The 12,136-nt window shown below is 39.5% G+C and overlaps 1 protein-coding gene across 49 annotated transcripts in view; it reads right to left on the minus strand.

The window, feature by feature from the left end:
- Positions 1-12,136, minus strand: part of NSD1 (nuclear receptor binding SET domain protein 1) — a 175,670-nt gene that overhangs the window by 27,863 nt on the left and 135,671 nt on the right. For all 49 annotated transcript variants that reach the window (XM_085013728.1, XM_085013714.1, XM_085013738.1 and 46 more), the window contains 2 exons: positions 11,094-11,273; positions 1,951-2,107 (listed from right to left, as the gene is read on the minus strand). In XM_085013728.1, coding sequence (XP_084869854.1) covers positions 1,951-2,107; positions 11,094-11,273 — 337 coding nt within the window. The remainder of the gene's footprint in view (positions 1-1,950; positions 2,108-11,093; positions 11,274-12,136) is intronic.

Below are 12,136 nucleotides of genomic sequence, written 5' to 3' on the forward strand. Positions count from 1 at the left end.
AAAATAACATGAAGAAATGACCTCTCAGGGGAAAAAAAAAAGAAAAAGAAATGACCTCCCCACTCCAACCTGCCTGGCAAAGCAAGTACATAAATTAGAACAACCACTTTTAGGAAGACAAACTGGCAATAGCTATGAAAGCTGGAAACCTCGACTAGTCTATTTGAGGACGCACTAGAGAAGCTCCTGTGCCTATACACCAAGAAACCCTGACAAAAATGTTCAAAGTCCAAACATGAGAATGGATAAGTAACTAAACCACATTTTATGATTATATAAAAGAATATTTTTTGGAGTTCCCGTCAGGGCTCAGCGGAAATGAATACAACTAGGAACCATGAGGCTGTGGGTTCGATCCCTGCCCTCGCTCAGTGGGTTAAGGATCCGGCATTGCCCTGAGCTGTGGTATAGGTCACAGATGCAGCTTAAGATCCTGCGTTGCTGTGGCTGTGGCATAGGCTGGCAGCTGTAGCTCCGAATGGACCCCTAGCTTGAGAATCTCAATATGCCACAAGTGTGGCCCTAAAAAAAATAATAATAATAAATTAAAAAAAAAAATTTTTAACAGTGAAGTATGAATGATGTAGAGCACTGCACTAACCATAATAAATGCAAAGAGCATAACAATGAATTAAAAAAGCAAGCTTTAGGAAAATACAACAATTCCTTTATTTAAAGGTCTAAATCATATAGAACATATATGTGGTAAACCTATTTAACTAGGCAAAGAAATAAAAAATACAAAATGCAGCACAGTGGTTACTTCTGAGGGTGGGAGAGAATTGATTCAGAAACAGTATAGAGGGAGCCTCAACGGTGGCAGTGAATTGCTATTTTTTTAATTGGGAGGTACACTCAGGGAGGTACATTTAAAATGCTACATATTATATCTTTTGTACATTCCATAGCCAATAAAAGTAATTTTAAAAATCAAAAGCAAGATACAAAACTGGATACAAACAATAATAAGGTCAACTATTTTGCTTTTTTTTCTTTCCCCATAGGGTTGCAACCACAGCATAAAGGAACTTCCCGCACCAAAGGTCAACTTGGAGCTGCGGATGCGGGCCTACTCCACAGCCACAGCAATGCCAGATCCAAGCTGCATCTGGTACCTACTTCACAGCTCAGGGCAATACGAGATCCTTAACCCACTGAGTGAGGCCAGGGTTCAAACCTACATCCTCATGGATACTAGCTGGGTTCATAACCCACTGAGCCACAACAGGGATGCTGGGCTAGCTATTTTGAAGGTACATGTATTGATATGTCTGTAAGTAAACATGCCAAAATGTTATCAATGTATCCTTGTGTGTGAGATTATGGGTTTTTCATTAATAAAACTTCTACAGACAATAAATATTATTCCTATAAGTATAAAACATAAAGCAAAGTTTTTTTTTTCTTTCATAATGGAAAATTAACAGGGGAGAGGGTGATGTTTGTATAATCAGTAATTTTTAAAAAAGTTGTAGTTCCAACAGGCAAAAGTAAATAAATAACCTATACATTTAACATTTAATCTGTCTGAGGCAGAATTTATATGTGTAGCCATTTCCTGAATTAGTTATATACTCATGGGAAGTCCCTTTTTCTTCCCTGTTATTCCTCATCTATAAAGTTGGAGAACTTGGAGTTTGAGTTGTGGATCAGCGGAAACAAACCCGACTAGTATCCATGAAAATTTGGGTTTGATCCTTAGCCTTGCTCAGGGGGTTAAGGATCGGTGTTGCAGTGAGCTGTGGTGTATGTCGAAGACGTGGCTTGGATCTGGCATTGCTGTGGATGTGGTATAGGCTGGAAGCTGCAGCTCTGACTCAACCCCTAACATGGGAACTTCCGTATGCCACAGGTGCTGCTCTATAAAGAAGGAAAAAAAAAAAAAAGTTAAGCACAAGAAACGGGGGCTGGTTAAACACTTGATTGCCAGTCTTCTTCATATTTACTCACCTGTATCGTCCAACTTTTACCCAGACAATTTCCCGGTAATGCGGCTTCTTGCCTGCCTTACAATCATTGCAATACCAGTTTCCTTCAGGGATATCAATGTTCAGGCATTCACGATGAAAAGCAGCAGGGCAAGAATCACAGCACAGAAGGCTGCCTCCTATGAGAACAAAAAATCTGCTCTTAGAATCATAAGGCTGTGTATAAGAACTCAGCTCAAATAGCTTTTGCTCAGTTCCTAACCAATTATTTATCTCCCTGTCAAGGGCTTAGTAATTTAATTAGTTATGCAGGAATACTTTTCTACAAGAGTATTCCCTCTCCAATGTACCTGAACCACATCCCTGGGGGTTTATTAGATGCAAAGCAAATCATGAGACTGACAAAATTATGATAGGGAAACACAGGCAGAAATAAACCTTTAAAAGTAGTGTATACATACACACACACACACACACACACACACACGCACGCATGTGCATACAATTCTTCCTCATCACTAAAATACAAAACTCTATAAATAAAGAGAATATCATGGAGTTCCCGTTGTGGCGCAGTGGTTAACGAATCCGACTAGGAACCATGAGGTTGCGGGTTCGATCCCTGCCCTTGCTCAGTGGGTTAACGATCCGGCGTTGCCGTGAGCTGTGGTGTAGGTTGCAGACGCGGCTCGGATCCTGCGTTGCTGTGGCTCTGGCGTAGGCCGGTGGCTACAGCTCCGATTCAACCCCTAGCCTGGGAACCTCCATATGCCGCGGGAGCGGCCCAAGAAATAGCAACAACAACAACAAAAGACAAAAGACAAAAAAAATAAAAAAATAAAGAGAATATCAATGATACATAATGACACCAGTATAAAGAGCACAAGCCTCAACTGATGTCAGATTTGAACTCAAAGATCATGTAATTTTAGGAAATTCACTTTCTGTTGCTAAGCTTTAATGTCTTCAGTGGTAATTGTTCTCTAAAATAAACAATAAATAAATAAGCAAAAAACTGCCTAGTAGTATACTTAATACATAAAAATATATCATACTAAAATGACTGAAATGTGAGAACAAGAAATTAGATACATGTTTCTTGGTAATGCACAAATAAGATTTAGCAGTAATAATGACAGCAAATGATACTACAGGATATAACAACTGTAACATTTGTGATGTTCACTGGTGACAAATATCATAGGTACCTGTGGCCTAAACTTCACTCAGATATTAAGATCGCCCCACTCAAAGTTTTCAGATATCAGGTGAACTATATATACTATGGTGATGATGAATTTTTCACTTCATAAGACATTATTCCTCAAAGTGACTCAATTTACATGTCTGAATTCTCATGGTTGCAGATAATAAAGAATTTCAGGTAAAGTGAATTTGGATTTGGAGTTCATTGGTGGCTTAGTGGTTGAGGATTCGACACTGTCACTGCTGTGGCATGGGGCCAGGGAATTTCTACATGCTAAGGCAAGAATAAAAATAAAGAAAACTCACATTAAAGGAATATAATAAGTGCCTTATTTATCTTATTCAAGAAATTAGCATGCTTCAAATGTGCTAGACCCAAGCACGTAAGATCCTAAAGAGTTAGTGAGAGATAAAGTCTTGAGGTATATGCCCATGTACATCCTGATCTCTTTTTCCTCGAAAAACCCTATGAAAAATATAATTTTGTGGGGAGTTCCCGTTGTGGCTCAGTGGTTAATGAATCTGTCTCAGGACCATGAGGTTGCAGGTTCGATCCCTGGCCTCACTCAGTGGGTTAAGGACCCGGTGTTACCAGGAGCTGGGGTGTAGGTTGCAGACTCGGCTTGGATCTGGCGTTGCTGTGGCTGTGGTGTAGGACGGGAGCTACAGCTCTGATTAGACCCCTAGCCTAGGAACCTCCATATGCTGAGGGAGCAGCCCTAGAAAAGGCAAAAAAAAAAAAAAAAAAAGCAAAAGAAAAAGAAAAAGAAAGAAAGAAAAAGAAAAAAGTAATCTTGTGATACTATCCTTCTACAATTTCTTTTATGTTTTTTTCTTTTTCCCCAATAGTCTAGAGAAGGCTCATAAAATAGGCTTTGGTGTATTTGTTCTGTTGGGGTCAGGGTTGTGCACTTGAGACCTAATTCATTCAACTAGGAGCTCTCCTTTCACCTCATGTGGTTATTTTTACACATTTTGTGGATGAGTCAAATAACCTTAGCATGAGACACTAACAGTGACATAAGTTTAACTGCCTCAATAATGGAATACCTTCTATAATATTCCTCTGCTTAGTTATCAGCTGAGTCACAATTTGATTGAGGACACAATGCCAAATACAGGGTTCAGGTAGAAAAATCCGCCTTTTTTTAAACCGCCATTCATAACAACTAATACATCATGTAAAATAGGACATGTGAATCAGGCCTTCAAAGAAGGCATGAAAAGAATGTGGTCAGAAGAATTACCAGTGAAGACAGGCTAACGGTGGCAAACACAAGAGTTTTGAGGGAAGAACATGATGGAATATGTGCTAAGGGAGAATATAAAGAAAGAAATCAGGGAGTTCCCATCATGGCTTAGCAGAAATGAATCTGACTAGTATTCAGGAGGACGCAGGTTTGATCCCTGACCTCACCCAGTGGGTTAAGGATCTGGCATTGCCATGAGCTGTGGTGCAGGTCAAAGACTGGGATCTGGTATTACTGTGGCTTATGCTAGCAGCTAAAACTCTGATTCTACCCTTAGCCTGGGAACTTTCATATGCCACGGCTGTGGCCCTAAAAAGACGACAAAATAAAACAAAATTGAAGTATAGTCAATTTACAGTGTTTCAGATACATAACAACATAATTTAATTATACATACATATACACACACATTTTTTCAGATTCTTTTCCATTATAGGATATTAATAAAAACCTGAGTATAGTTCATTCTCTTAGTCAATAGGTCCTTGTTGTTTATCTATTTTATATATATTAGAGTATATCTGTTATCCCCAAACTCCCAATTTATTTCTCTCCTCTTTCCTCTTTGATAACCATAAGCTTGTTTTCTATGTCAGTCTATCTCAATTTCATAAATAAGTTCATTTGTATCATTAAAAAATATTTCACATATAAGTGTTGTCATATGATATTTGTCTCTGGCTTACTGCATTTAGTATGATAATCTCTAAGTGAAACTATAATGGCATTATTTCATTCTTTTTTACGGCTGAGTAATGCTCCATTAACATATACATACCCCCCCACATTTTTTTATCTATTCATATGCTGATGGATATTTAGGTTGCATCCATTTACTCCTATAAATAGTGCTGCTATGAACACTGAGGTGCATGTGTCTTTTCAAATTAAGGTTTTCTTCTTCTCTGTAGGAAATCACAGGAGTGATATTGTTGGATCATACAACTATTTCCAGTTTTTTAAGGAATGTTCATACTGCTCCCCATAGTGGCTGCACCAATTTACATTAATACCAACAGTGGACAAGGGGGTTGCCTTTTCTCCACACCCTCTCAGCATTTATTATTTATAGACTTTTTAATGATGGCCACTCTAACTGGTATGAGAATGTGATTTAGGTTGCAAATTTTGAAGAAAAATTTTCCTCAATTTTATTAAGATACACTTGACATACAATATTGAATAAGTTTCAGGTGTACAATTTGTTCATTTAATACATTTAAATATTGTGAAATCGTCATTTGCAACCATATGATTAGCAAAAAACTGCATTATATAAGTATCATTTCTTCTTTGTGGGAAAAACACAGAGGATCTACTCTCCTAGTAACTTTCCAGTATATAGTACAGTGTTGTTAACTATAATCACTATGATGTACACTATTAGATTCTCAGAAATTACTCATCTTCTAACTAGACATTTATACCCTTTGACCAACATATCTTCATTTTCTCCAACCCCTGATAACTACCATATACTTTTTTTTTATGAGTTCGGCACTTAAAGACTCCATATAATTGAGATCATACAGTATTGTCTTGTTCTCTCTGAGATATTTCACTTAGTATGATGTGCCCAAGAACTGCCCATATTCACGCAAATTGGAGGATTTCCTTCTTCCTCGTGGCTGAATAATATTCCATTATGGGTTTGTTTATATATTATCACATATATACATAAATATCACATACTCTCTACCCATTCATCTACTTTTTAGAAAAACTAAAAAAATATTGACCTATAGCTGACTTAAACCTCATGTTAATTGCAGGCATATAGCACAGTGATGCAGTTATACATACATACATACATATGTGCATGTATATATATTCTTTTTCAGAATTGTTACACTATAGCTATTAGAAAAATACTGAGTATAGTTCTCTGTGCTATAGATAGTTAGGTCCTTGTTGTCTATTTTCTCCTTCTTCTTCTTGCTTATTAGGGCCACACCTGTGGCATATGGAAAGTTCCTGGGATGGGGTCAAATTGCACCTGCAGCTGCCGGCCCACACCACAGCCACAGCAATGCCATATCCGAGCTGCATCTGCAAACTACACCACAGCCCACGGAAAAACGGGATGCTTAACTCACAGAGCAGAGCCAGGAATTGAAGCTGTATCCTCATGGATACTAATCAGGATTGTAACCTGCAGAGTAACACCAGGAACTCCATTTATTCTTTTTTTAAAAACTTTTCCCATATTTCTAAAACTACAGTTGGTTTACAACGTTGTGCCAATATTTGCCATACAAGTCATACATACATAACATATTCTTTTTTTTTTTTTTTTGGTCTTTTCTAAGGCCACACTCATGGCACATGGAGGTTCCCAGGCTAGAGGTCAAATCGGAGCTATAGCCACCAGCCTACACCAGAGCCACAGCAACGTAGAATCTGAGCCGCGTCTGCAACCTACACCACAGCTCATGGCAATGCCGGATCCTTAACCCACTGAGTGAGGCCAGGGATTGAACCCGCAACCTCATGGTTCCTAGTCGGATTCGTTTCTGCTGTAACATGATGGGAACTCCATTATATGCATTTGGATATAGTTTCCTGTGCTATAAGGTAGGGAGGTCTTTGTAGATTGTCTATTTTATTTATTTATTTTTTGTCTTTTTTTTTTGTCTTTTTTGTTGTTGTTGTTATTGTTGCTATTTCTTGGGCCGCTCCCGCGGCATATGGAGGTTCCCAGGCTAGGGGTTGAATCGGAGCTGTAGCCACCGGCCTACGCCAGAGCCACAGCAACGCGGGATCCGAGCCGCGTCTGCAACCTACACCACAGCTCACGGCAACACCGGATCGTTAACCCACTGAGCAAGGGCAGGGATCGAACCCGCAACCTCATGGTTCCTAGTTGGATTCGTTAACCACTGCGCCACGAGATTGTCTATTTTATACATAGTAGTGTATATCTATTAACTCCAACCTCCAATTTAAACCTCTCCAATTCCTCTTTCCCTTTTTGGTGACCAGAAGATTGTTTTCTCTGTGAGTCTCTTTTGGAAATAAGTTCATTTGTTATTTTTTATTTTTATTTTTTTTTCTGCCTTTTTAGGGCTGCACCCGAGGCATATGGAGGTTCACAGGCTAGGGGTCCAGCAGGAGCTACAGCTGCCAGCCTACACCATAGCCACAGCAATGCAGGACCTGAGCCTTGTCTGTGACCTACACCACAGCTCATGGCATCCTTAACACACTGAGCAAGGGCAGGGATCAAACCCACAACCTCATGGTTCCTAGTCGGATTCGTTTCTGCTGCGCCACGATGGGAACGCCTGTTATTTATTTTTTAGATTCTACAAATAAGTGATATCACATATTTCTCCTTTGGCTTATTTCACTCAGTATGATAATCTGTAAATCCATCCATGTTGTCATAAATGCCATTATTTCATTCTTTTTAGGTCTGAATAATATTCTAATAATTTAATAACACCCCATTGTAATAATAATACTCCACTGTAATATTAAAATTGTTGTAATAATTCCATTGTAATACTAATATTCCATTGCTACATCTTCTTTCTTTTTTTTTTTTTTAATTTTTTTGTCTTTTTGCCTTTTCTAGGGCCACTCCTGCGGCATATGAAAGTTCCCAGGCTAGGGGTCGAATCGGAGCTGTAGCCACCGGCCTACGCCAGAGCCACAGCAATGCAGGATCCGAGCCGAGTTTGCAACCTACACCACAGCTTACGGCAATGCCAGATCCTTAACCCACCGAGCAAGGCCAGGGATCGAACCCGCAACCTCATGGTTCCTAGTCGGATTTTTTAACCACTGAGCCATGACGGGAACTACACTACATCTTCTTTAATCATTCAACTGTGGACGGATACTTAAGCTGCTTCCATATCTTGGCTATTATACACAGTGCTGCTATGAACACTGGGAACATTGTATCTTTTCGATTTATAGTTTTCTCCAGATACATGGCCTAGAGTAGGATTGTGAGATCATAAGGAAGCTGTACTTTTATTTTTATTTATTTATTTATTGCTTTTTAGGGCTACACACAGTGCATATGGAAGTTCCCAAGTTAGGGGTCGAATCAGAGCTGCAGCTGCTGCCCTATGCCACAGCAACCAGGGATCTGAGCTGTGTCTGCAACCTATACCACAGAACACAGCAACACTGAATCCTTAGCCCAATGAGTGAGGGCAGGAATCGAACCCACATCCTCATGGATACTAGTCGGGTTTGTGACCTGCTGAGCCATAAGAGGATCTCCTATTTTTAATTTTTAAAAGATACTACCCTTCATAGTAGCTGTACAAAGGTACATTCCCACCAACAGTGCAGGAGGCTTCCCTTTTCTCCACATCCTGTCCAGCATTTATTTGTAGGCTTTTTGATGATGGCTATTCTGACCAGTATGAAGTAAGTTTTAATTTGTATTTCTAGTTTTGATTTGTATTTCTCTAATAATTAGCAATGTTGAGCATCTTTCCATGTCCCTTATTGCCATCTGTCTTCTTTGGAGAAATGTCTCTTTAGATCTTCTGCCTATTTTTTGATTGGGTTGTTCATTTGTTTGTTTGTTTGTTTTTTGGGGGGGCATACTGAGCTGTTTGTATATTTTGGAGATTAATCTCTTGCCAGTTGCATTGTTTGCAAATATTTTTTCCCATTCTATGGGGTTGTCTTTCATTTTGTTTATGGTTTCAATTGTGCAAGGGCTTTCAACTTGGGTCTCACTTATTAATTTTTCCTTTTATTTCTAATACTCCAGGGGATGGAGCCAAAAAGATATTACTGTGATTTATATCAAAGAGTACCCTGCTTATGTTTTTCCTCTAGTTTTATGGTATCTGGTCTTAAATTTAGGTCTTTAATCCATTTTGAGTTTGTTTGTTTATTTATTTGTATGGTGTTAGAGAATTTCTACTTCATTAATTTCATTTCATTTAACCATTTTTGATAAAAACTCTCAAAAAAGTGGGCATAGAGGGAACCTATATAAAATAATAAAAGCTATATATTACAAACCCACAGAAACATCATACTCAATGGTGAAAGTATTTCCTTTAAGCTCAGGAATGAGACAAGGATGGCCTGTCTCTTTTTTCTTTCTTTCTTTTTTGGGTCTTTTTGACTTTTTCTAGGGCTGCACCGGCGGCATATGGAGGATCCTAAGCTAGGGGTCCAATCGGAGCTGTAGCCTCTGGCCTATGCCAGAGCCACAACAATGCCAGATCCGAGCCAGGACTGCAACCTACACCACAGCTCAGGGCAACGCCACTGATAGAGGCCAGGGATAGAACCGGCAACCTCATGGTTCCTAGTCAGATTCGTTAACCACTGTGCCATGACGGGAACTCCACCAGTCTTGCGCTTTTAATGGATCTTTTATGTATGCATGGTTTTCTTCTGTTTTTTTTCTTTGGCTATAACCACTCTATGCAGAAATTCCCAGGCCAGGGATAGAACCCATGCCACAGCAGAAACAGCGCTGGATCCTTAACCTCTGAGCCACCAGGGAATTCCAAGACAGATTCAGAGAGTGATTAAGATATCACTTAACATAAGATATAAGACAAAGTGGGAAGGTTGTACTTCACTTTCGGTTTATTATTTTTTACTGTTTTCCCCCAGCTTTGATTATATAATTAACATATAATATTGTGTAAATTCATCTTTTTTTTTTTTTTTTTTTTTTTTTTTGCCTTTTCTAGGGCCACACCTGCATGGCACATGGAGGTTCCCAGGCTAGGGGTCTAATCGGAACTGGAGCCGGAACTGGAGCCACCGGCCTATGCCAGAGCCACAGCAACGAGTCTGTGACCTACAGCACAGCTCACGGCAACGCCGGACCCTTAACCCACTGAGCAAGGCCAGGGATCGAACCCGCAACCTCATCGTTCCTAGTTGGATTTTTTTTTTTTGTCTTTTTGCTATTTCTTGGGCCGCTCCCGTGGCATATGGAGGTTCCCAGGCTAGGGGTCGAATCAGAGCTATAGCCACTGGCCTACGCCAGAGCCACAGCAACGCGGGATCCGAGCCGCATCTGCAGCCTACACCACAGCTCACGGCAACGCCGGATCGGAAACCCACTGAGCAAGGCCAGGGATCAAACCCGCAACTTCATGGTTCCTGGTCGGATTCGGTAACCACTGCGCCACAACAGGAACTCCCCTAGTCGGATTTTTTAACCACTGAGCCATGACAGAAACTCCAATATTATGTAAATTTAAAGTGTATAATATATATGTATTTGAGATATATATGTGAAATGATTACCAAAGCTAGATTAGGTAACACATTAAACAATGCACATTTACAATTTTGGGTGGAGGGTGAGAACATTTAAGATCTACTCTTCTAGCAACTTTTAAATATTTGATACAGTATTGTTAACTATAGTATATTATGACCTCCAAATTTACTCATCTTATAACTGCAAGTTTACACCATTTGACCATATTCCTCCATTTTCCAAGAAAGATCTTGTTTCCTTTCTCTTACCTTTTCTTTTAAATTGCTTCAATTATCACTTTATTAAAATTAAGTCATTCAAAATAACAAAAATTAAACCTCGCCATATTGTTTATTCCACAGTACTTCTATGTTATCAATAATTAAGGACATCACTTACCATTATTTCTTCTAGTGGCAATGTGAAGAAAATTATATTACTGTTGCAATTAAAATACTGTATTAATCTCTTTTTAGACTATTCACACATTAAGAAGTTATGTCTTACCTTCTGAGCATACAAAACACCAGCTAACATTAACATGCTCGTGGTTTCGGCAGCCTCGCCTGGGGGTAAAGTGATTAGGGCAGATGATACTATTAGATGCAAGAATCTTTGACCCAGCAGCCAGGCAAAAGTCATTAGCATGGTATGCCACTGGGCAGCGCACACAGCGCATCAGTCGACCTAAAAACATGACAAGCAGGAAAACCAGGAAGGGGCAAAGGAAAAAGATTAAATTTTGTATTAGTTATTCAAGTCTATTTGCTAGCACTGAGAAAAATGTCACAAATAAAAGGAAGCAATACTAGATTAAAAGATCTTAAAAACCCAATTGACTATGAGAAGCTTAGAGGGACGTGTGTGTGTGTGTGTGTGTGTGCAATACTAGATTAAGAGATCTTAAAAACCCAATTGACTATGAGAAGCTTAGACGGGACGTGTGTGTGTGTGTGTGTGTGTGTGTGTGTGTGTGTGTGTGTGTGTGAGACAAATGACCTTACGTGTGTGTGTGTGTGTGTGTGTGTGTGACAAATGACCTTAAGGAGTAAGATCCAACAACAGTAAGCAAGTCTGCCTCAACAAGGATAAGCCCTACTAAAACCATTCTCCTGAATCCTTAGAAAGTGGAATCAGATGCAGACTGGTGGTGGTGGTGGTGGTGGTGGTATGTGTTTAATATAAGCAGATTAAAAGACTAGAGACTTCCCTGATGGCCTATTGTTTAAAGGTCTGGAATTATCACTGCTGTAGCTTGGGTCACTGCTTCAGTGGGGGTTCAATTCCTGGCCTGGGAACTTCAACATTTCATGCCCCCACCCACCCCCAAAAAAGACTAGATGATAGAAAATACTTATGCTTGCTTTTGCTGGCTGGCATTCTGATTCTTAAAGCCTTTCAGGCGAATGAAGCTCTCTACTACCCTCCAACCTCCCATGAGATAGAGCTACTAATGTACTTTACCAACTAAAAACAATTACCAAACCATCTGAAAGCAATTAACAATATCAACTGAAAAGGGGAAGGTTGCTGATAGTTAAACTACAATT

This window comes from Sus scrofa, chromosome 2, assembly GCF_054392235.1.
Source record: "Sus scrofa isolate SSC_HxYL_T2T_F1_AM1 chromosome 2, Sscrofa_HxYL_maternal_Yorkshire_Landrace_v2.0, whole genome shotgun sequence".
In the NCBI taxonomy this organism is placed as follows: Eukaryota; Metazoa; Chordata; class Mammalia; order Artiodactyla; family Suidae; genus Sus; species Sus scrofa.